Source organism: Portunus trituberculatus, chromosome 27 (assembly GCF_017591435.1).
Source record: "Portunus trituberculatus isolate SZX2019 chromosome 27, ASM1759143v1, whole genome shotgun sequence".
Lineage (NCBI taxonomy): Eukaryota > Metazoa > Arthropoda > Malacostraca > Decapoda > Portunidae > Portunus > Portunus trituberculatus.
In genome coordinates, this window is record NC_059281.1 from 11,876,779 (window position 1) to 11,902,401 (window position 25,623).

The 25,623-nt window shown below is 43.6% G+C and overlaps 2 protein-coding genes across 2 annotated transcripts; both read left to right on the forward strand.

Moving 5' to 3' along the window:
- The first annotated feature begins 615 nt into the window (after positions 1 to 615).
- On the forward strand, positions 616 to 1,967 carry LOC123509878. Its single transcript, XM_045264474.1, has 4 exons — positions 616 to 886; positions 996 to 1,256; positions 1,352 to 1,592; positions 1,715 to 1,967. Exons 1-4 carry the CDS (start codon positions 682 to 684, stop codon positions 1,872 to 1,874), a joined length of 867 nt encoding a protein of 288 aa, XP_045120409.1. The 5' UTR covers positions 616 to 681; the 3' UTR covers positions 1,875 to 1,967.
- A 4,691-nt stretch (positions 1,968 to 6,658) lies between these two features.
- LOC123509879 lies at positions 6,659 to 8,863 on the forward strand. The gene is made up of 4 exons (XM_045264475.1): positions 6,659 to 6,929; positions 7,039 to 7,299; positions 7,394 to 7,632; positions 7,755 to 8,863. The coding sequence occupies exons 1-3, from the start codon at positions 6,725 to 6,727 to the stop codon at positions 7,504 to 7,506; spliced, it is 579 nt and encodes a 192-aa protein (XP_045120410.1). The 5' UTR covers positions 6,659 to 6,724; the 3' UTR covers positions 7,507 to 7,632; positions 7,755 to 8,863.
- Positions 8,864 to 25,623: the final 16,760 nt, after the last annotated feature.

The following is a 25,623-nucleotide window of genomic DNA, read 5'->3' on the forward strand; positions in this document are numbered from 1 at the left end:
CGACCGAGGTGAATTATACACACACTCACACACACACACACACACACACACACACACACACACACACACACACACACACACACACACACACACACACACACACACACACACACACACACACACACACTTCAAGATGACATACTGCTGTTTGTCATCAGAAGCCACAGCAGTTCAGTTTGTGTCACCAGTATGTAATATACTACAAAGTGCAATTTTCCTGTGCTCGTGTTTTAGGCGAGGAGAGAAACTACCTTTTTACATCAATGGAATAATGGGAAAGCTTCCCCACAAAATAAAAGGAAAGAATACATTGGTGTCGTGTATCATGATTCTCCCTTGTCTTCAGTAATGAAGGTATTGCAATGAACAGAGTACGTCATCCTAAACATACGACACGTAACACAAACGTAATACTGAAAAGTTCGATGAAAACAGACTTCACTATTCAGTGTCAGCCAGCGCAGCTCAGACACCGTTTGTTGTTCTGGCTTTTATCTCACGCGGTGTGGCAACACGTGGCTGTGCTGCTTATACGTGTTTTTTTTTTCTTGAGAAGATGCGACGCAATTTGTTTAAGATGAAAATCAGCAACAGGCAACAGTAGTGGGTTTAGAAATAAAGTGCACCAGCAGACCACAGGAAAGCCACGCAGCAGTTCACCCTCAGCAGCTGAGTAGTAAGATGCTCTGCCGAGTTACTGAAGGACTTCCCTCGTCACCACCGAGGGTAACAGTGGCGGTGGTGGTGATGATGGTAATCCAAGCTGACCCCGCCACGACGACTTTCCTGCAGAGACTGACAGAGGAAGAGCTTGTGTTGTCTGTGATAGTAAACCAGATGGCCATACTGCGGATTATGAACGAGTCTTCCTCCCTCTGTGCCCGCGGTGAGTCACTCGCTTCAATATCTTGTTTGTTTCGGGGATGTCTTGTGTGCAGCAGTAACCATCGCTACGTAGCCAGAAAAGTGACAACACACGGTGTCTTTGTTTACAGAAGTTGACGCGCACCTGGAACAAGGAATGAGCGAGCTGCGAGCCATGAATGAACAGATGCTGGAGACCAAGATGCAGGCAATGAATGACCAGGTGATGAGTAAACTGCATGGCCTTGAGGAGACGGTAAACACCACTGTGGAGGCCATGGATGTGCAGATCAGTATGATTGAGAATGTGACAACGAACATTAAGGAGGTAGAACAAACGACAGCGGTGGTCCACAACATTCCAAGAATGTCACTATGCGTTGGACACAAAGGTACAAAAAATTTCCAATAGCGTTAAAATGTTACAAAGACATGCAGACACTCGTTAGGGTTGCCATCATCTCTGACTCTACTTTTCTCTCCGCAGAGCTGCACGAGACTGAAGGATTACTAAACCTCGAACTGGAGCGTCCTACAGCTCACAGATGTTCCTGGGTGGTGACGCTGCCGGAGGGAACCCATCCTGTATTCGAATGGATTGACTTTGATATGTTTTGTTCCTCATGCAATTGTGGTTCTGTCACTTTTAAGCAAGATATTCCATCGTCGGAAGATATTCCTTTGTATTCGCCAGTACACGACCGTCGGCAGGGGAGATATGTGCAGGTGTAAGTGCTGTAAAATCATGTATCACTTTGTTTATCTATACTTCCAAACCTTCTACTCTTACACTTCAGATATTTTGATGTCATCCGCTTCCCTTATTATACGTTTATTCTTTTTTCCACAGTGCTGGGCCATTCTGTGGCCGCTCTCCGCCTACACCACTTGTGAGCGAGATGGGAGTCTCCAGCAACAAGTTTCAAGTCTCATTCAGTAGCAAACGCTCTTCGCGGTACCGAGGAAGAAGGGGATTCACACTCTCCTACAAAGCTGTGCTCGATGCTTGACTTTTTGTCCGGATATTTTCCCAACACCGCTATCTCAGTGCCGGTAATCAGTAGACGATGTCCCTGTCCTCAATAAAACAATTGAACTGAAAATCTGCTACGTATAATTCCCCGGTCCTCAGTGTGGTTGTTACAAGACATTCACCAACACTCGCTTTTGTAACTTCTAAAGAATTATCGCATGATAATACTGCAAACACCTGCTTTCCCTGCCTCAAGGTACCTCGCTACCATTGATTCTTTTGACACTCTTGTTACTCTGCTGCCGGGCTGTTTACATGGATGATTATTCTAATTTGAAGAAGCAAAGAACACAAACACCAGCCACCCACTCCTCTCCTCTCCCTCTCTCTCTCTCTCTCTCTCTCTCTCTCTCTCTCTCTCTCACGAAATTGAGTGCCAAACAAGGTATTTAAAAGCCCGAGATTTAAATTCCCAAGGGAGGAAGGAAACGGGATGGAAAATGATAAGGATGGAGGAATAAGATGGAGGAAGAGAGGGAGGTATGGAGAAGAAACGACGAAGTGGATGAGAGGGAGTAAGAGGGAGTGGGAGAGACGGAGGGAGAGTATATCAGCACGAAATTACCTCTTATATGAAGCCTTGCCTGTGGAGCTCACCTGTAAAATAGCGTCGCTTAATAGCTGTGGGTTCATTATTAGCCCAAGATGAGGGAGGCGCAGCGCAGACAGACGAGTAAGAAGAGAGGAAAGACGGACGGATGGAAAATGTTGACGAAAGGAGCAAGTGAAAACAATGAAACAGTGGGAAATCGTTAAAAAGATCGCAAAAATGCAGCGAGAAAATGAAAAAAAATATGATAGAAATTACACAGCAACGGGAAAAATTGAGTAAAACAGGCTGATAAAAATGGAAAAGAAGGGACAGTTGAGACTAATTCCATACACGAGAAAAAGAAAAAAAAACATGTAAAGCAAATATAGGAAATTAAAGGATAAGAAAAGATAAAGTTAGACGGAAAAGAGTAAAGAAGAAAAATTAATCCACAGACTAAATACACGAGAAAATAGAAATATATGTGTAATAATCACGGTAACGAAGACAAACATGGGAAACAAATCTAATCACTAGAGTTACCAAAGCCTCTATCCATGTGACTCAGGAAAACAAAGCGTGTCTCAGCAGGTAGCCAGATCTCGGGGACACAACCAGGACCAGACAACAGGTAGCTCGGTAGTCTCCCATCTTAGATTCACAAGACGACATTGCTTCTCCTCACTAGACCTCTTGTATCCAGATAATGACTTGGAGTGTCGCTGTTTCGTTGACATTTCCTTCGTTTTCTTTTTCTCTATTTCTATGTGTCGAAAAGTGAATATGTGTTTAATGCAAGGTCTGGGACGACGTATGTGTGTGTGTTTGTCTGTGTGTGTGTGTGTGTGTGTGTGTGTGTGTGTGTGTGTGTGTGTGTGTGTGTGTGTGTGTGTGTGTGTGTGTGTGTGTTATGTTACGTGTGAGCGCAACTTAATCAGTATTTTGTTAATGATAGTATAATTTCTTTTCACTATGTTTAGTGAAGGAGTAGAAGACAAACAAATCGCTAGGCTAGAAAAAAAGGAAGGATAATGAGGTCAATATGATTAGTAAGTCTCCTTGGCACTCCTTTCTTGGAAGTATTAAGACGCACTTTGCTTGTTGGCAAGAATGTGGGCTTCCCCGGTAGTTATTTTACCAGTGGGTTTTCTCTGATATTAATATTTTCTTAATGTCTGCCTTGCCAGTGAGCGCCAGAGTGCGAAGGAATAGAACTCTCCCTTGGTAACTCACAAGTATGTCGTCCCCGCCCCACATGCCCATTTTCATCAACGTAATAACCTCCTCATTCGGTGGCGGCGGCGGTGGCGGCAGCAGCAGCGGTAGGAGCAGTGGTAACAACTCCAATGTTCCTTGCTACGAACCTCGCTTTAGTAGTCAGCACGCAGCTCACCAATCTATGCTTCCTTGCTTCGCCTTGGTGGGTGGTGTCAGGTCGAAGAGAGTCAACCACCACAGGCTCAATGGCCAATGAAACGGAGATGAGCGCTGAGGAAACGTGCAGCTACAGGGTACTCTACCTTTACCGTGCTAACTTGTGACTGTAAACATATTGCCTCTATCTTCCTGAATCCACATTTCTATTTCCTTGCTTCAAATATAATACACGGAAAGAAATGTCTCAGTCTTGCGTGCATATCAGGCCACATTTTTCTTTCCCGCCGTGGACGCGGCACACCACCACAGCCACAGTTCAGTGCTGAGGTCACGAGGCAAAGCAATATTACAAGTCCCTGCTTTTGACAACACTGGAAAAATGCTGAGTAATGACTGATACCTATGCAATACTGTGTGTGTGTGTGTGTGTGTGTGTGTGTGTGTGTGTGTGTGTGTGTGTGTGTGTGTGGCGGAGCAGACTCTGAACTACAACGAAGCGTAAAGAAACAGACCAATCATAACTGAATCCCAAGCCAAGTCACTGAAACGTTGACATGCATGCAAATAAACACATCGTAATTAAATAACAAGGTCAACAGAATCAGACTTCATTTGCACATATTATATAGTTAACTTAATAAAAACAAAGACACGAGAGAGAGAGAGAGAGAGAGAGAGAGAGAGAGAGAGAGAGAGAGAGAGAGAGAGAGAGAGAGAGAGAGAGAGAGAGAGAGAGAGAGAGAGGGGGGGGAGAGAGAGGGAGAGAGAGTGAGAGAATGTGAGAGATAAAATTCAGTACATTTTTTTTTTATGTTACGGCCTATAGCGCCTGTAGGCATACTTGAAGAGTGTATGGTAAGCGCTGTTCAGCTTCTGCCCATTAGTGGCGCAGGGAATTTTATTTATAGTGGTATCCATATTAGGGCCCATATCACCACCCAAGCGCATCTTTGGTGTAACCACCTAGAACCTGAGTATCATGGTGACATGTAGGTAACTTTCAACCACTCTACAAATGGCATAGCTTCAAAGCGGTATGTGGTGGGATTCGAACCTACGAGTGGACGATCGCACCCTCACCACCTTATCCACTACGCCACCGCTTCCCTCAAAGGACTAAGTACACGCAGTTCCCCCCCTCCCCCGTCTCTCTCTCTCTCTCTCTCTCTCTCTCTCTCTCTCTCTCTCTCTCTCTCTCTCTCTCTCTCTCTCTCTCTCTCTTGCACATCCTTAACTGGCCCCAGACGTGTGTCTCCTGCCTCCTCTCGCCTGTCACGCCCACCAAGAAAAGCCTGCCTGTGTCACCTGTCCGAGTCACTGCCAGGTGGAAGGAAGGAAAAGTATGTGGCGAAGACGTTTATGTGATTTGACGGTTGAATCTCTCTCTCTCTCTCTCTCTCTCTCTCTCTCTCTCTCTCTCTCTCTCTCTCTCTCTCTCTCTCTCTCTCTCTCTCTCTCTCTCTCTCTCTCTCTCTCTCTCTCTCTCTCTCTCTCTCTCTCTCTCTCTCTCTCTCTCTCTCTCTCTCTCTCTCTCTCTCTCTCTCTTTTTCTCGGGTGATTTTTTTCCCTGACTTCTTCGTCTCATCTTACTACTGGGACTATTCACTTATCTCTGAACTCACTGCCTAACTCACACACCTTCCTCACCCTTCAACAGTGTTACAGGGAATGAGAGATATTCCCTATGAAGAAATACTGAAAAAACTTAATCTGCCTTCCTTAGAGAGATGTAGGTTAAGAGGAGATCTGATAGAAGTATTTAAGTGGTATAAGGGTTTTAACAAAGGGGACATGAATGTAGTTCTTAGGATCAGTAGCGGGAATAGAAACAGAAATAATGGGTTTAAACATGAAAAATTCAGGTTAAGGAAAGAAATGGGAAGGAACTGGGTTTCAAACAGAGTGGTTGATGAGTGGAACGGTCTCAGTGGTCATGTAGTCAGGGCTGAGTCAATAGGGAGCTTTAAAAGGAGGTTAGATAAGTTCATGGATGGGGAAGATAGATGGAATTAGGTAGATTAAACACACAGTGACTGCCTCGTATAGGCCTGGCGGCCTCTTGCAGCTTCCCTCCTTTCTTATGTTCTTATGTTCTTCTGTCCCTCTTCTCACCCACCAGCCACGAACACCGCCTTCACCACGGCCTCGCTATCCTGAGAGAACAGCGACGAAATCCACGACCAAAGTGAATATGTGGTGAGTTATTGATAGCGGTAGACGAACACACACACACACACACACACACACACACACACACACACACACACACACACACACACACACACACACACACACACACACACACACACACACACACACACACACACACACACACACACACACACACACACACACACACTTCAAGATGACATACTGCTGTTTGTCATCAGAAGCCACAGCAGTTCAGTTTGTGTCACCAGTATGTAATATACTACAAAGTGCAATTTTCCTGTGCTCGTGTTTTAGGCGAGGAGAGAAACTACCTTTTTACATCAATGGAATAATGGGAAAGCTTCCCCACAAAATAAAAGGAAAGAATACATTGGTGTCGTGTATCATGATTCTCCCTTGTCTTCAGTAATGAAGGTATTGCAATGAACAGAGTACGTCATCCTAAACATACGACACGTAACACAAACGTAATACTGAAAAGTTCGATGAAAACAGACTTCACTATTCAGTGTCAGCCAGCGCAGCTCAGACACCGTTTGTTGTTCTGGCTTTTATCTCACGCGGCGTGGCAACACGTGGCTGTGCTGCTTATACGTGTTTTATTTTTTTTTTCTTGAGAAGATGCGACGCAATTTGTTTAAGATGAAAATCAGCAACAAGCAACAGTAGTGGGTTTAGAAATAAAGTGCACCAGCAGACCACAGGAAAGCCACGCAGCAGTTCACCCTCAGCAGCTGAGTAGTAAGATGCTCTGCCGAGTTACTGAAGGACTTCCCTCGTCACCACCGAGGGTAACAGTGGCGGTGGTGGTGATGATGGTAATCCAAGCTGACCCCGCCACGACGACTTTCCTGCAGAGACTGACAGAGGAAGAGCTTGTGTTGTCTGTGATAGTAAACCAGATGGCCATACTGCGGATTATGAACGAGTCTTCCTCCCTCTGTGCCCGCGGTGAGTCACTCACTTCAATATCTTGTTTGTTTCGGGGATGTCTTGTGTGCAGCAGTAACCGTCGCTACGTAGCCAGAAAAGTGACAACACACGGTGTCTTTGTTTACAGAAGTTGACGCGCACCTGGAACAAGGAATGAGCGAGCTGCGAGCCATGAATGAACAGATGCTGGAGACCAAGATGCAGGCAATGAATGACCAGGTGATGAGTAAACTGCATGGCCTTGAGGAGACGGTAAACACCACTGTGGAGGCCATGGATGTGCAGATCAGTATGATTGAGAATGTGACAACGAACATTAAGGAGGTAGAACAAACGACAGCGGTGGTCCACAACATTCCAAGAATGTCACTATGCGTTGGACACAAAGGTACAAAAATTTCCAATAGCGTTAAAATGTTACAAAGACATGCAGACACTCGTTAGGGTTGCCATCATCTCTGACTCTACTTTTCTCTCCGCAGAGCTGCACGAGACTGAAGGATTACTAAACTCGAACTGGAGCGTCCTACAGCTCACAGATGTTCCTGGTGGTGACGCTGCCGGAGGGAACCCATCCTGTATTCGAATGGATTGACTTTGATATGTTTTGTTCCTCATGCAAATGTGGTTCTGTCACTCTTAAGCAAGATATTCCATCGTCGGAAGATATTCTTTTGTATTCGCCAGTACACGACCGTCGGCAGGGGAGATATGTGCAGGTGTAAGTGCTGTAAAATCATGTATCACTTTGTTTATCTATACTTCCAAACCTTCTACTCTTACACTTCAGATATTTTGATGTCATCCGCTTCCCTTATTATACGTTTATTCTTTTTTCCACAGTGCTGGGCCATTCTGTGGCCGCTCTCCGCCTACACCACTTGTGAGCGAGATGGGAGTCTCCAGCAACAAGTTTCAAGTCTCATTCAGTAGCAAACGCTCTTCGCGTTACCGAGGAAGAAGGGGATTCACACTCTCCTACAAAGCTGTGCCCGATGCTTGACTTTTCATATGGATCTTTCTCCAACACCGCTCTCTCAGTGCCGGTAATCAGTGGACGATGAGGCACTGCTCGCCATCCACCACATGCCGAGGCACCCGCACCACCACCGCCACCGCCACCGCCACCGCCGCCACCACCACCTACCAGATCCTGCCAGCAGCTATCAAACCACAAACCAACAATACTCATTAAAGAAAAGAAAATATTCATGTGAATCTCGGAGATCTCTCTATGTTAACTTCCTGTTTTTTTCACCTCTGAAAAAGACCGCTATCCACAACTGTACCTCGTCCATCCCCGTCAGTCCCCAAAGCCTCCGCCGCCCCTCTCACTCCATCACCCTGGCCACGTTAAGACATTTTCTCGGTGTGATGTTTTTCTAATCTAGCTACGTATGATGAAACAACGAGTCTGAATAGCGGGAATATGTTCACGTCTGTGTTATTCACGATTACTTTTAGTTACTTCAAGCAATGCTAAACAAGATAAAAAGTAGCGCCTTAAAACTCCATCAAATTACATTTGAAAACCAAATAGAAAGAAATTAGTAGATTGAGTGAAGTAGACTTTTAAGTCAGAGTCAACAGGAAGGTTTTAAAGAAACATTTGCAAATAGGGACGATGGATGGACATACACAGTAGGTAGGTACATTTCCTACCAAAACTGACACTTGAAGACCTAATGGCCTCTTTGTATTCCATCTGTGCCAGTCTTAACAAGGGCAGCTCCACCCACTGACACCACCTCTGAATATTCAAGATCCTCACGCTGTCAATGAAGCGAGTCACTGTCTGAGCCTCCACCACAACCCCCGATACCGGTACACCGGCTCTTGGCAACAGTGCTTCCTCCACCTCTTGCTTCTCAACACTTGCTTCTTCTATTCTCGTACAATCCGTTGTAAAGCAATGCTCCCGACCAACAACAACAATTGATTCCAATACTTTCTTCGAGACTATTCTTTTTATGTTTCCATGCGAACTTTTTCACTTTCTGGTGTTTTTATTCTCATGCAAAAGTCCTTTTTTTTTTTTTTTTGCACCTACTCCTACGTATATTTGTTTTTATGGTGTGTGTGTGTGTGTGTGTGTGTGTGTGTGTGTGTGTGTGTGTGTGTGTGTGTGTGTGTGTGTGTGTGTGTGTGTGTGTGTGTGTGTGTGTGTGTGTGTGTGTGTGTGTGTGTGTGTGTGTGTGTGTGTGTGTGTGTGTGTGTCTGTGTAATTCACCTTGGTCGCCTAATGGTCACCCAGCCAGTCTTCCCCATTACGGAGCGAGCTCAGAGCTCATAAACCGATCTTCGGGTAGGACTGTGTGTGTGTGTGTGTGTGTGTGTGTGTGTGTGTGTGTGTGTGTGTGTGTGTGTGTGTGTGTGTGTGTGTGTGTGTGTGTGTGTGTGTGTGTGTGTGCGTGTGTGTGTGTAACTAAACCCCCATACTTACTACACCTGTTACCTGAGCACTGCAAGGTAACACAGACAAAGGCACGAGGAAGTTACCACTCATCCATTTCGTTTGGCCTAAGATCGCAGCCCGGAACGTCGTGGTCACGACCCGAAGACGCTCACCATAGAGAGAGAGAGAGAGAGAGAGAGAGAGAGAGAGAGAGAGAGAGAGAGAGAGAGAGAGAGAGAGAGAGAGAGAGAGAGAGAGAGAGACCAACAGCAACAACAAAAACGATAAAAACAACAACAACAACAACAGTATTTCTATCGGTCTCTCTCTCTCTCTCTCTCTCTCTCTCTCTCTCTCTCTCTCTCTCTCTCTCTCTCTCTCTCTCTCATTAACAGGAGAAACACTCAACACTTTTGTGAACCCAGCTAATCATCCCTGTAGCTTTGGAAATGGTCATTGTGAAAGAGCAAAGCGTTACTAACAGCCTATGCGCCTCCTCTCACCAGCGGCATATCAAGGAACGTGAGAGTCGTGGCACAACTCACGCTGGCGGTGACGGATGGCGGCCGTACGTCACCCGGGTATCAGTCACCAGGAGCGAGGCGATCGAGGTTGAGGGGGACCGCTGAACGCTTCCTATGTGTGAAAGTGCTCATAGTGGAGGAACACCCCGCTGCTCTCCGAGGCTGGAGCACCACTGACGCGCCCAACACTGAGAAGTGAAGTGTGTCAAATGCATGAGGTATAATATGCTATGTGTATTCATTTCTTTTATTTATTTATTTTTTTTTTAAGAAATGACAGGATAGGCGATAGGACAAATGCAGTGGCCAATGACTTGAGAAATTTAAGTATCAATAGTTTAATGATTCTGTGCGTTACACTTCATGAATTATTGCTACAGAGAAAAAACATTGTGTATTCATTAGCTGATCTACCCTCAGTTCCTTCACCTTCCCTGCACCTCAAAAACACGCGCCTTGTTTCTCACCCACAGCAGCTTCCATAAAAACTGGCGATGCAGAATAAAAAATATATTTCATTAAGGATTTCCTTTAATCATCATAACTTAGGCCTCATAATTTTTCTTTGCGGAAGGAGGTCCCTTTAGACACACTCCTCCTCCATCTTTATAACCATTAACTCAAAAATTAATGGACCAGAGAGATTTATGTGATTAATAAGCCAGCCGAGAATCCACGTCAAGGAAGCCTGGCGGGCCTGAATTCAGAGCGCTAGGTAAACCGTCTCCTCGCACCAAACGAGTTACTTCATAACAGACATTGTTGGGACGAGCGGACACCAACCCGCATGATGAACTGAAACCTGAACATCTCGGTAGCCTGATGGGCTGACGACTTTGCCAGGAGAGAAGTCAATCATGAACCTCTGTCCGTCCACGACGGAGAGAGGGAGAGGAAGCGTCACCAAGATAGACGTGGCTCATCCCTCTCGTTGGGAAGACTAAAGCGCCACTCCACCTCAGGATTTACTCAAAATGGAATGGTTTGTTTTCAGTCGCTGCACTGCCATGATATATACGGTGTAGCCCAGGGATCAGGCGCGCTGCCCGTGACCACCACAAAACTTAAAGCCAAACTGGCAATAAGTATGCATGTGGCCGAGATCAAATATATATATATATATATATATATATATATATATATATATATATATATATATATATATATATATATTTGTCCATTGCATTTCTGATTTGTATGTAAGATTGGTTGGTTATATTGAAAGTTTTCATCAATGTTTAACAGGATAAAAAAAAAAAAAATATATATATATATATATATATATATATATATATATATATATATATATATATATATATATATATATATATATATTACACCCGTTTGTGAATTGCCCATTTCATGAAATGGGCAAACCCAATTATGAATGAACCTAACCTAACCTAACTAACCATTTCATGAAATGGCCTCTCCATTGCACATTTCATGAATTGGGTTAGGTTAGGTTAGGTTTGGTTAGGTTAGGTTAGGTTAGGTTAGATTAGGTTAGGTTAGGTTAGGTTAGGTTCATTTCATGAATTGGGTTTGCCCATTTCATGAAATGGGCAATTTCACAAACGGGTGTAATATATATATATATATATATATATATATATATATATATATATATATATATATATATATATATATATATATATATATATTTTTTTTTTTTTTTATCCTGTTAAGCATTGATGAAAACTTTCAATATAACCAACCAATCTTACATACAAATCAGAAATGCAATGGACAAATAAAGATAGATGACAGAAGGACGGGACATCAGAGCACATAGACACACACAAAAAAAAAAGACAAATAAAAAGAGGGAGAGAGAATGAGGAGGAAGAAGACAGTAATAATACAAGGGGTCAGAGGACGGGACATACAAGGGCAGCCAAGTGGCGGTGCGGTGTCTCGGGTGCCGGGGGAGCGCTGGTAATTCTTCTAACGAGGGCCGAGTGGGGGAAACTTCGAGCACTTCGTTACGAGAGAGAGAGAGAGAGAGAGAGAGAGAGAGAGAGAGAGAGAGAGAGAGAGATTTGTACGTAGTTGTTATTGTTGTTCTTGGCGGTGGTGGTGGTGGTGGAAAAGGGAAAAAAAAATCATAATCCTGCTTCCTGCACGCCACCCCACACCGCCACGCCTCGCCACGCCTCCTCACATCACTCAAGGTCTCGGCGTAGACAGAACCAAGCTTAAGCAACACCAAAGCAAGCCATTATGAGTGTACGCCGCAGCACCACACAACACCACACAGCACCACTACGCTCCACCACGCTCCACATGGCTGCTCCACAAGGATTAACTGTCAAATGCGCACTTTCCTATATTCATTTCTCTAATTTTCACCCGTTTCTGTGACTTTTCCCTGCGATTTTCCTTCCTTTTAATACACTCAACACGTTACCTGGCTAGCGAACTCTTGGGATCTTAGGTTAAGTTAGGTTAGGTTAGGTAGGGTTAGGTTACAGGCTGAGTTAGATAATGTTAAGTTAAATAATGTTATGTTAAGTTACGTCAGTTTAGGTTAGGTCAGGTTAAGGTTTCGTCAGGTTAAGTTACGTTAGGTTAAGTTACGTTAGGTTAAGGTTTCGTCAGGTTAAATTACGTTAGGTTAAGTTACGTTAGGTTAAGGTTAAGGTTTGGTTTGTTTAGTTTGCTTTGGTCTGCTCTAGTCAGTGGTGCAATGGTAAGCTGTTGTTGTTACCGTTGTCGTTGTGTTTGAGGAAGGTGGCGTGAAGGAGCATAAGACACACCACTCTTCCCACAACATGTCCGCCAAATATCTCCCCTCACACAGCTGACATCCTAAGGCGGCCTCCTGAGATAATGAAGCTCAAGTGACATGACTCAGAAGATAAGTAAATATGGTGGCGTGACTCCCTAACGAGAACAATTCCTTTTAAAATGAGATAAACCGTGAAAAGAATAAGACTTTCCTTTTACTCCACCAACCCGCAGTGGTGATGCGAGTCATGATGGACGTCGGTGCAGACTTTCAAAAGCAGAGGGAGGCGGCGTAAAGGGGAAATGACCATGCAGTGTGGAGGATTACACGTTACCACTGCACCACCACCGTTAGGGCGTGGATGGCTGAGATTTGTTCCCGTCAGTCAGTGCAGAGTGCCTGGAAGCATCAAGAGTTATTCCTGCGCCAAATTCCGGCCAGTCAGTGCAGTGCTAAGGTGGTCAATGAGGTGCAAAGAAGATGAAAGGTGCTCCATCTCTACGCCCCTAGTTGGTGATGGCGCTGAGGTCACGCCGCCAGGGCAGGTCAGCCATGTGGGATGACCCTTTTTTGCAGTAATAAATCATGAGGTGCATCGATCTGCAAACTCTGAGAGAGAGAGAGAGAGAGAGAGAGAGAGAGAGAGAGAGAGAGAGAGAGAGAGAGAGAGAGAGTGCGTGTGTGTGTATGTTCTTACACTGTCTCTACAACCTAAAATATATACCACCATCCCACCCTCCCCATCCACGCACACACACGTACGATTCGTGAGCAAAGAGACAGAAAACCTAAACTGTAGCGAATGTGAAATCTGAAAGAACAGAAAACGAAGGACAATCACACTACGGAACCAGACTCAAAGTATAAAAAAAAACAAGAGAAAAACGAGAAACACAAGCGAGTAATGGCAGGTCTGGCGGGAAAGTAAGTGTGTCGCTGTGGTTCTCCGGTGTTCCCCTTTGAAATTCTCCTCAAGGCTCGACGGAGAACAAGAGGAAGGGAGAACACGGGGAATTAAATAGCGAAAAACTAACTCAAAAAATCAAGCATGAACAGAAGGCGGCGAGAGATATACGGTGTTAGGAAAAGGCGAGGAGGAATAAGACATAAGAAATAAAGACAGAGATGCAGTGTAAAAGAATAAATGAGATAAAGAGGAGAGGATGAAGCCGTGAGTAGAGCAATAAAATGTAGACGCCAGCAAAAGAGAGAGAGAGAGAGAGAGAGAGAGAGAGAGAGAGAGAGAGAGAGAGAGAGAGAGAGAGAGAGAGAGAGAGAGAGAGAGAGAGAGAGAGGGAAGTGGAGAAGACATGAGAGCTAGAATATGGCCAAGGAGAGGAGGAGGGATAAAGAGAGGGAGAGAGAGAGAGAGGGAGCCAATCTATCATATTTGTTCCTCTTTAACAGACTTTCACAGAACTGCCCGGCTTCAAGAGAAAAGGAATGGGTTTGTGAGCACTGCGTGAAGACCCCACCCCCTTCCTCTCTCTCTCTCTCTCTCTCTCTCTCTCTCTCTCTCTCTCTCAATAGCGCCATTTTCCTTCTCGTCCCCGTGGTCCTGATCTTCCCGCGTCGTGTCATACAGCAGCCTTAAAACTCCTCGCCTTGCCATGACCGCCACGTGCTGCAGGCGAGCGCTACCTAATTGGGCGGCGAGGGTGAAGTGACGCAGGTGAACAAGCGGCCGGCGTGGTCAAGGTCACTTCATGGATTATGCAGTGTGTGTGTGTGTGTGTGTGTGTGCCTGTTTGTGTGTGTGTGTGTGTGTGTGTGTGTGTGTGTGTGTGTGTGTGTGTGTGTGTGTGTGTGTGTGTGTGTGTGTGAGAGAGAGAGAGAGAGAGAGAGAAAATCTGTTGGTCTCTCTCTCTCTCTCTCTCTCTCTCTCTCTCTCTCTCTTTCTCTCTCTCTCTTTCCGGTAATGAGACAGTGCGACGCCTTAGGAAATGGATTCAGTTACAACTAACTACTGAGCACCATTAATTAGTACACAACCCTGAAACACATTAAAGCAACACTAATGAATAACAATTTCACTAACCGTTCAATAACATGATGAAATTAACACCACATTAGCATCACGAGACCTGCCACATGTCCTCCCTCCACCAATATCTTCAAATTCATCATTATTATCATTGTCTTCATCTTCATTTTTCTCGCCTCTTTAAGGTTACGGAAAATTACAGTTATATCTAAGCATTTCACGTTCGTCCATTATTTTGTCGTCTATCGCTTCATTAAAAGGAAAGAAATGTCACCTAAGTTCCCAGCAAGTCCATTAACTTTTCGTAAATGGCTGCGGGTACTGGGTAGAATCAGGAGTCGTGCGTATTTAAGGTCGAATTCCTTGTTCTAGACTCGTGACATGGAATCTGATTAGAATAACTGATTGCTTCAACTCCCGTGGGAAAGAAAATTTAAGGTGGAAAATAAAAAAAAGTATTTCATATTGACGTAACATTTCCCGAATCGTTCTTTTGTATTTTTTTATCTACTTCTGTGTATTTGCTAATATATTTCGACTTACTGTCCGAAATTGTCACTCAAAAAATAAAACAAAAAAAAGGAGGAAGAAAAGGAATAAGATAAAAAAGAAAAGGATAAAAAGATAAAAGTTTTCTCTCTCTCTCTCTCTCTCTCTCTCTCTCTCTCTCTCTCTCTCTCTCTCTCTCTCCAACGCAGCACACAGAGTAAGTAACGCTACGCTCTTCACTCAGGAACAGCAGACGAACGTTTTTTGGACAGCCGAGAGGAGATTTTTCGTTCCTTTGACAAGTGGAAGCCAAAGGTAGTCTCTCACCGACAAACAACGCTTCCTTCTGACTCCCTACGGTGCAGCGAGATCTCCACGTAAAACACACTCAGTGAATTACCGGCCAAGCTTTTAAGTACGGTAGGAAAATTAACTGATGCTCATATACATTTGGAGAAAACAGAATCCGCGTGTTTGTCTAAATGTAATTACAGGAGTTTTACCACATCCAGCACTGTCTACCTTTGTGAGAGTAATTTTTTTTTTTTTATGTAATTGGGATGAGGTAGATGTGTAGGTGTAGTGTGTGTGTGTGTGTGTGTGTGTGTGTGTGTGTGTGTGTGTGTGTGTGTGTGTGTGTGTGTGTGTGTGTGTGTGTGTGTGTGTGTGTGTGTGTGTGTGTGTGTGTGTGTGTGTATGGGAGGTAAGGGGGGAAGGGAGAGCCATCTAAGTACGGTTTGTTCTCGTGCTACATATCTTTGAAAACTTAAACCTTTTTCCTTTACCGAATCATAGCAGTCTCTCTCTCTCTCTCTCTCTCTCTCTCTCTCTCTCTCTCTCTCTCTCTCTCTCTCTCTCTCTCTCTCTCTCTCTCTCTCTCTCTCTCTCTCTCTCTCTCTCTCTCTCTCTCTCTCTCTCTCGATTCTAATAAAAACACTAGTACACATACACGAAGTCAAAACAGCTGACAAGAACCACGTCATAGCTGAGACCTACTTTGCACCTCAGATGGAGACGCAATGCTGAATCCACGCGAGGCTTTGACATTCCCGGTGATTGAGCAGTAAGTCTTGGCATAGGAAATTGCTCTCTTTCTCCAGTCCTTTGAGATTCTTATCCATTCCAGCGAGCACATCGGAGGAGAAAGAGGAAGAGAGAGAAGAAATACAAAGACATGGAAATGATAAGAAGACGTAATATGAACAAGAACGAAGAATGAAGAAAATATCGACTGAAAAGGGAATGGAAGAAATAAGAGAAGATGAAACAGTAAAGAAAAAGGGATAAGACAAACGAAGAGGGTAGGAAGAGAAACGAGGAGAAGGAAGATGAAAAAAAATGAGGACAGACAATATTAATGGACAATAAAACTAAGAATTGATAACGATGACGATCCTTCCATAAAGTGAATAGAAGGAAGATCGCGACAGGAAAAGGGAAAGTGAAGAGACAGGCAAAATTTAATCAAGAAGGAGGAGAAGACAAAGAACACGCCTGAAGAAGAGGAAACATTAACGAGTAAAAAGAAAGAAGAGATAGGAAGAAACATGACAACAACAACGACAATAAAAGCAATAATTATCAAAGACTAACATGAAAACCAACAATACGAAGAGCGCTAATAAAGAAACAAAAGACGAGCGGTAGCAATGACAGCCAGGAGGGAAAGTGAGAGGCAAGGAGAGGCAAGGAAAGGCGAGGAGAGGCGAGGAAAGCCAAGAATCAACAGGAGAGGGATGGAAGCTAAACAGAGATGAACCAGGACTCCCATGAAGGCTACAGAAGACAAACGCTCAATCGAACTCAATTAGGCGCAGACAGAGGGATTGAAGCAACGTGGCAGCCTGAATGCAAGGAAGGACTGTGGGAGAAGGGAAATTGAGGATTGAAGAGCAAAAATTAAGGTAAAATTGGTCTTTGTTTCAACTTAATGCCTGTTCTCAATGTTTGTTTGGACGAAAAGAAAGCAAAAAATTAGGAGGGGGAGGGCAATGAAAGAGAAAGAAAAAAAAAAGATTATGAAAGAAAAAAAAAGATGAGAACGAGGACGTAAAAAAAGATCGAGAACGAAACATCTCTCTCTCTCTCTCTCTCTCTCTCTCTCTCTCTCTCTCTCTCTCTCTCTCTCTCTCTCTCTCTCTCTCTCTCTCTCTCTCTCTCTCTCTCTCTCTCTCTCTCTCTCTCTCTCTCTCTCCCTTCGTCACTCAAACAGCAGTCCATCAACGTTCCACCAGCTGTTCATTCCAGACGGTGCAGCAGCTGTCCTCTTGCCAGCTGGACGCCATCCCCACAAAGACAGCCTCGCCTCCTTGCCTCTCTCCAGCCCTCGTGTGTCCTGCAGTCAGCCAAGCAAATCATCGCATGCCTCGGGTGCACAATATGATGGCTCAGCAGCAGTAAAAATTTTGACGCAGTATTTCCAAACGCGCACTGACAGAAAATTGGTGCTCTTGAACACCCGCGAACATTTCAATTTTCACACGATACTCAGATCTTGGGTTCCCGTGAAGATGTGGAAAGAATACAAAGGAAAGCAACCCAAAGGAGGAGCAAAAGTTGATATTCCTTCTAGATAGACCAAAATGTTAAGAGCCAGGATTAGATAACAGAGTGAATAAAAATAAGAATGGTGGCAGTACGAAGGTCAATAGTCACGTTGTTTGGGGAAAGTCAATCATAAGCCTTGGGAAGAGAGCGAATAAATTTGTAGAATGTGATAAGTTAAACTATCTGACTGAAAGAAGGAGACAAAGGATAATAAAGGTATGTTCGTTTCGTCAATTCGTATCACACACATCACGAAAGCGGAAACCTCAACTCTGAAATAAAGAAACATTAATCCCTTCAGTACCATGACGCGTTTCCATGTTCATTCTGCTTACTATTTGGTGATTTTTTACAGCTTCAGAAACTCATGTGAGGATTAGAATAGTGAAGACACAAGCCATTAATCTTCTTTCCTCCATAGACGCTTCCTAATGTAAATAAAATCGTCAAGTCATACCGAAACTCATGATAAAAGGTACTCTTAAATGTATCGAGACAAAGCATCATGAATAACTGCAATTAAAGAGATGCTTGAACAAACAAGTCATTAACAACATGAGTGCATTAACTATAAGCCTATAACAATTACTAATAAACTCTAAAACAATAAGTGGTCCATCAGATGCATCCCAGTACTGAAGGAGTTAAATCCTCCGTCACTTTCCTTCACAGATACTCCAGATTCACGTCTACCTCTCTACGATGGACGGCTAGATGGATCACCGCAGCATCCAGCCTCCACATCTTCTCCCTCGTGATCCCTTGCAATGCTTCCACCTTTAACAAACATCAGGTGCAGCCGCCGCGCCTCCACGTCTCCCACGCCTCGAGGCAACCAGGTGAAAACAAGCACAGTGCGAGTGGACGCGAAAAGGCGGTGTGGAGCTGCAGCGAAGGAGGCATAGCTTGAATACCTTTCATATCACACACACACACACACACACACACACACACACACACACACACACACACACACACACACACACACACACACACACACACACACACACAGTAAGGTCTGCACTCTCGTTAATGATGTTTTCTTACCATTTAACTGTTGTTGTACTTGGATTTCACACAAGCTAAATAAGTTACCAGGATATTTCATTGGTAAGAAAACTGTGCTAATACTCTTGTGTGATGCCATAAAGAACACCAAACAGGAGAGGGTCTCGTACTTCCCCGGCAAGCTATTGTATGTGCACTAAACAACTGTAATCGTGTCTTTGTATATTTGTTCTCAGTGGTGTTAGTGAAGATGAGTTATCGAATCGTTTAAAAGGACGAATGTAGGAGAAAATATGTATACCTCTCTCTCTCTCTCTCTCTCTCTCTCTCTCTCTCTCTCTCTCTCTCTCTCTCTCTCTCTCTCTCTCTCTCTCTCTCTCTCTCTCTCCCTTACGCATCTCTCATTCTTCATTTCCCTCCCCCTCCCACTCCTCCTCCTCCTCTTCCATCCCACACCCCGTCTCCCTCAAGGCCTCTCTCTCCCTCTCTCTCTCTCAAGTAGTTATAACCTCTCGTGCATTTTAATTAATCCACGAGAGGCAAATTTCAGTAAACTTTGTAGGATATTGAGAAAATGCCTTGTGTAACGAGACCAAAACAGTAATGAACGAGTCGCAGTAATGGTGACGCAGGAATATAATTTAATGTGAGTATAAAAAGGACGAAAGAAAGAGAGATAGATAGAATGAGCGAAAAAAAATATGAAAACAACTCGGCAATATTTCAAGTGATGTGGAATAAAATACGAGGCAATATTTAGAGTGGTATGTTTTGAGGCAAGTGATTCACAACTGCAGTACTGAGCGTGTGATTCTGACAGGTTTTTCATTTTCCTCTTTTTTTTTTTTCCCACGAGTCTTGTTCTCCACTGGGCTTGACGTGTAACCGTGTCCTTAGTTCCTGCGCAAGCTTGAGGAATAAATGAATGAGCCCTTTAATTCAAGTTTTTTTCTTGTCAGTTTCCTGCCTCTAAGATTTGTTATTTCACAGGACTCTTAATACAACTTTCACTTTCTTCTTATTTCTCTTTTATACTTTCGTGGGATTTGCACTGAACTTCCAACAACTTACTGGTTTAAATGCACTCTTGTTCCTGTCAGCATGTAAAGAGAAACGGCTAAAATTTTCTGCCTCCTCCTTAAACAACCTCCAAGTTCATATAAACATTTTCACTTCCGTGCTAACAAAATACAAAATAACAGAAGAAAAAATACCAAGGCATTCATTCTAACAAATACTTTTGATACACACACACACTAAAAAAAAAATCAACAAATAAATAAAATAAATCTCTGGGAACGACAATCAAAATCTGTCGCCAGTTTACGAGTTGACGCTTTAATGAAAACCTTGCTCTTTATTGAGTTACGGGGTTCATTTTTGGCGTCAGCTGCACCACGTGTGATTACTGAACAGCGGGACGGATGGCGCGTATGGTGACTGCTGCTATTGAAGAGGCGGCGGCAGTGTTTAATGCTGAGAGAGAGAGAGAGAGAGAGAGAGAGAGAGAGAGAGAGAGAGAGAGAGAAAGTCGTTCAGATATGGTGGCAGATTTAGGAAAGGTTGAAAGGAAGGATGGAATAGAAGTGAAAAAGTCTCTCTCTCTCTCTCTCTCTCTCTCTCTCTCTCTCTCTCTCTCTCTCTCTCTCTCTCTCTCTCTCTCTCTCTCTCTCTCTCTCTCTCTCTCTCTCTCTCTCTCTCTCTCTCTCCCAGGCAGCAACGATTTAAAGCTGGTACTATATGGAAAGGCGTACTGAACACAGCGTAACCAACCTGGGCAACTGTAAACGATTCAGCTGCTGTGGAAAGATGTTTATTTCACGAGACTGTGAGAGGCAGCGAGGCACGGACTGTGAGAGGCATTTCGTAACAATCCTGGCAATCACTTTCACGTTTTTTTTTTTTTCTTGTTTTATTCAAGCGACTGTAACAAACTTTTTTTTTTTTCCTTACTTTCTATATATACTTGTTTTTATGGTGTGTGTGTGTGTGTGTGTGTGTGTGTGTGTGTGTGTGTGTGTGTGTGTGTACCTGTGTGTATCTGTCAGTGTGTGTCTGAGTGTGTGTGTGTGTGTGTGTGCGGCAGTAGAGAAGTAGCAGATGGTGATGGACGTGGTAAGAATGCAAGAACAAAGGGGGACTGAAGACACAAGGAAGGGAAACACAATCAAGATATTTCGCTGTAAAGACGATACGGAAACACAAATATAATGACAGTAGCAGGTGATGAGGAGAAAGACGTATGTAGAGAGAGAGAGAGAGAGAGAGAGAGAGAGAGAGAGAGAGAGAGAAAGGAAGCTGATGAAAACGGAGGCGAAAAGCTGGATTAGAGAGGGAGTAGAGGAAAGAATATGGTAGGAAGAGAAAGTGAAGGTAAAGACAAGAATTGGCAGAGATGATGAAGAGAAGAGAAAAAGCTTAGATACCAAACTGACAAGCTTTATTCATTACCTCCAAAGATTTAATAGCAAAAAAAATAAAATTACCAAAAGAAGGCCAAGATTGTGAGACTCGGCTTAGAAAAATGTTAAAAAGCTTATCCTCTTTGTCTTTCCTCGGTCACTCTCTTACTGCTTCACTTTCTCACGTTTTCAAGACACTGATGAAAAAATAAACCTTTACTCTACCCTCACAACTTTTTCCCTCTCCATCCATTTCATTCCATCTCTCGTTTTGCTTCCGTTTATTCCCAAGAGGAGATCTGTCAAGAGGTATTGAATGAAGTGACATCGATGTAATAAGAGCTAAGTGGGTAAGGCCTAGAGACGTTAGCAATGCGACAAGACGTAACGAGTTTTAATTTGTGAAAAGGTTTGAAGCGAGAGAACATAAGATAAGTCATTAAGCCTACACGTGGCGGTCACCTGTATGAATAGTGGTTTATATAAGACTGCAAGATTTATACAGGGACTTCCATCTATAGGCCCTCTGGTTTGTTGTAGCTTCCCTTACCCTGTTATGTTCTTAACTTTAACTTCCACTCAAGACTGTCCAATTTTTCCTACCTACACCACTCACTTCATCCCTTCCTGCTCCTCCTTTCTACCTCGACTCTTTCATCCTTTACATTTATTCCTCTAAATCTTCTCATTCTGCTTTCTATCCCCATCAAACCACTAATGTTTTCCTCCTTTCTTTTCTCTCGGACTTCTTTCTCCTTCAGCCTCCCTTATTCCTTCCCCTTCAACCTGAAATTTTCTCCGTCCCCTTCTCCCTCGGCCTTGTGCAGTGAGTGTCATGAATGAGCCAGAACGAAAGCTCCTTGAGGGCACAAAACATTTCCATTACGCTTTAAAGGCTGGAGGAGAAGGAGGAGGAGGAGGAGGAGGAGGAGGAGGAGAAGGAAGATGAGGAGGAGGAGGAGGAGGAGGAGGACGTGAAGCAATTGTGGGAAGAAGGAAAAGACAAAACAGGTAGAGAAAATGATAAGTTAAATAAAGTTAGCTTCTATGCAAGAACTCAAAAGATTAGTTCACATATGTACGATGGTTCTTTTTTCAAACAGTCATTAAAAAGATCTTAGGATATGGAGGAGCACCAGATGAAGGAAAGAAGCGACAGGGAGAAGGATGAGGAGGGATAAAAGACAGGAGAAAGCAGGAAGAGAGAAGCAAGGTGAAGGAAAAATAGAGACGAGACCAGACTAAACATTTGCGCCGCGACTCACCGCGGAAAGGGGATAAAAAATGAAGTTGGGGATGAAAAAAAACTATGTAGGTTAAAAAGTTAAGTGAAAAATGAAAGGGAAACGCGAATGTGCTTGTTTTCTGAACGCAGCGACAGGGAATAACAAGATGAAGTGCACCGGGGTGGAAATATCTATCTGACTGCGAGAGGAGGAAAAGCGACAGCGGCGGCGGCGGTGATGACGGTGGCGTGGGTGGTAATGGTGGTGGTGAAGACAGTAAGTGATCAAGAATTTGGTTCCCTATTTTTTTATACCATGTGGGGTTTTCAAGGGAATTTATGGGTTAAAGGCGGTACTTTTTTTGGGTGCCTCTATCTCAAATAAGGAAGCCCAACCTACACTCGGACCGTGGACAGGATTCGAACCCGTGCGCTTGGAGACCCCTCGGACCCCAAAGCGCGCATGGTTCCACTGTACCACTGTACCAAAATATTCAGCACCAACAGCAGCAACACACCAGGACAAGCTGACGCAAAACACACATTTACATAAACTAATGCGAAAAATAATATAATCAACAATGAATAAATATGTTGTTTTATTTTCTACTTCTTTTCGTCTTTTCATTATACTCTTTTATTGTCACTGTGGCTTCTATGGCGTTACATTTGCTGCGTTACTTTGGAGGTGGTTGTAGTGGTGGTGGTGGTAGTGGTGTAGTGGTGGTGGTGGTAGTGGTGGTGGTGGTGGTAGGTTTACGGGATATTGTCTCTAGCGATCTAAAGGCTTATGCACTAAAGCCCTTCACAAGAGGCTGGTGTTGTATGCTTGTGTGTATGTGTGAGTGTGTAATCCTATTCTCTCTCTCTCTCTCTCTCTCTCTCTCTCTCTCTCTCTCTCTCTCTCTCTCTCTCTCTCTCTCTCTCTCTCTCTCTCTCTCTCTCTCTCTCTCTCTCTCTCTCTCTCTCTCTCTCTCTCTCTCTCTCTCTCTCTCTCTCTCTCTCTCTCTCTCTCTCTCTCTTCGTACATGTAACACAAGCTAACACGAACATCAAGGTCATGAAATATTTTATGAAGCAAGCTCGGTAGGATCCCTTTAACTATATTCACCTGCTGTAATAATGATGCATCAGTGCCGCCAGTGCAGGATCAAATAGTGAAAACGTATACACTCCTATCATTTCTTTTTATTCTGTATTATCTCGCCACACACGGAATATAATGGGTAAGATTTTTGATAGGGCTACCTGCTGCTGCTGTTGTAAGAGTACTAATGATCCGATCACTACACAGCCAAATTCGTGAAGGAGTGTAATAGTCGAGTGTAGGTGGCACTTAAACACTCTCTTATATGTATAGGTAAGGAACATTTCTGTGCAATAGTCTGGTAATATTAAGAGTCTGCATGGCGGGAGGTGGAGCTGTTACGTTACTAATAACCATTCTAATATAAATATGTATACTCGTATTGTAAATCTCAAGGCGTACTTTTGATATTTTACAGACAAATCATTGGAACAACATAAATCTTAAAACATCTGAAAACATCTGTAACTAATTGTATCGTCTTTGCAAACCGTTCTAAGCAAAAACTCAAGATATTTCATTACAAGACGACCTTGGTACTGGATCTGAGTTAGGCGAGAGTCAGTGATGGGGCTCCAGGATAAGACAGCGCGTGGTGTGAGGCGCTACGAGAAGAGAGAGAGAGAGTGAGGCGAGACGCAGTGTTGATGCAGCCAAGCCACTGGATGGGTGAGGCAGCTCCATCAAGTGACCTGGAAATAACTAGCGCGAACACGACCCTAAAGTGGAGAGAGAGAGAGAGAGAGAGAGAGAGAGAGAGAGAGAGAGAGAGAGAGACAGACAAACAGAAAGACAGACAGAGACAAAGACACACACACACACACACACACACACACACACACACACACAGACAGAGAGAGAGAGAGAGAGAGAGAGAGAGAGAGAGAGAGAGAGAGAGAGAGAGAGAGAGAGAGAGAGAGAGAGAGAGAGAGAGAGAGAGAGAGAGAAAAATATATATATATATTAGATCATGAAAAGTAGAATATTGATATAAAAGGTATATTTCAATAAATAGATCATGTTTTTGACTTCCTTAATGTTGTTTTAAGATTGATTATATCTATTATCTGCAGACCATTCTTTAGAGTTCAAGATAACATGTTAAGATTGTGTAAAATGTCTCTGCTTGACGCCAAAAACATGTATCTATTATATGGCAAAGATTTTAAGATTGAAAGTTAAAATCAAACAAGAACGAAAGCAAAAAAAGAATCAAATAAGCCAGACAGAGAGAGATACTATAACCATTATTAGCTGGATCAAATTAATCACCATCACTAAACAATTAATAGACACTAGAATTACCCCAAAAAAAAAAGACAAATGCCCCAAAAAATGTAAAGGCATGTAACAGTATTGCTTTTATTACCGTCGTACGTTGTGGACACTCAAGGAAATTGGACGAAACGACCCAGCCATTCCGTGTCCAGATCGTGTGTGTGTTGAATTCCACAGAAACAAGGACACGGCCACGGCTTTCTGTCTTTTTTTTTACCTTAAGCTTGTGTTCTCCATTGGTGACTAGGGAAAGAGAGAGAGAGAGAGAGAGAGAGAGAGAGAGAGAGAGAGAGAGAGAGAGAGAGAGAGAGAGAGAGAGAGAGAGAGAGAGACGGGGAGGTGTGTGTGTGTGTGTGTGTGTGTGTGTGTGTGTGTGTGTGTGTGTGTGTGTGTGTGTGTGTGTGTGTGTGTGTGTGTGTGTGTGTGTGTGTGTGTGATGACCATGAGTTGCCAGAATTATGTATCACCACCGCCTTCGCATTCACTCACCCATGAAGCCAAAGGAAGCTTACTGAAGGCTGCCTACTTGCAAACACTCAGCTTTATCACTAAACTTCCCAAGACACAAAAAATAAGGAAGTCAATCAAACTATGGTGAAAGTAAAGGAAAAATCAAATAAATCAGGTGAGGGAAATAAAAATGAGTAAACTATCAATGCAGATGGAAAAATTTAGTCGAGTAAAAAGTTGAATTACTCAAAAAAAGTCGCTTCTATTCTTGTCCTTCACACAACACTACACGTCACAAACACCTTAGCGTCCACTGCCCACGCGACACGTGTTTGATTGTAAAAGTAGCAATTACCAAACACCTCCGTCACACAATACAAACCCACAACTACTGAACAGCAAGCGCGGCGCCTCCATGGAAGGTTTGCTATGACGCATTGCGAGCCACATTTGTCTTCACTGCCTGTCCTTATCGAAATAAATTCTCTGTGGAAAATATGGACCAGTCGACACTTGAGCTTCCCATGACATCCCTTCTCCTTTCCTGACAGGCGATGCATCAGTGACATTACATAAACATCACTGGCGTTGA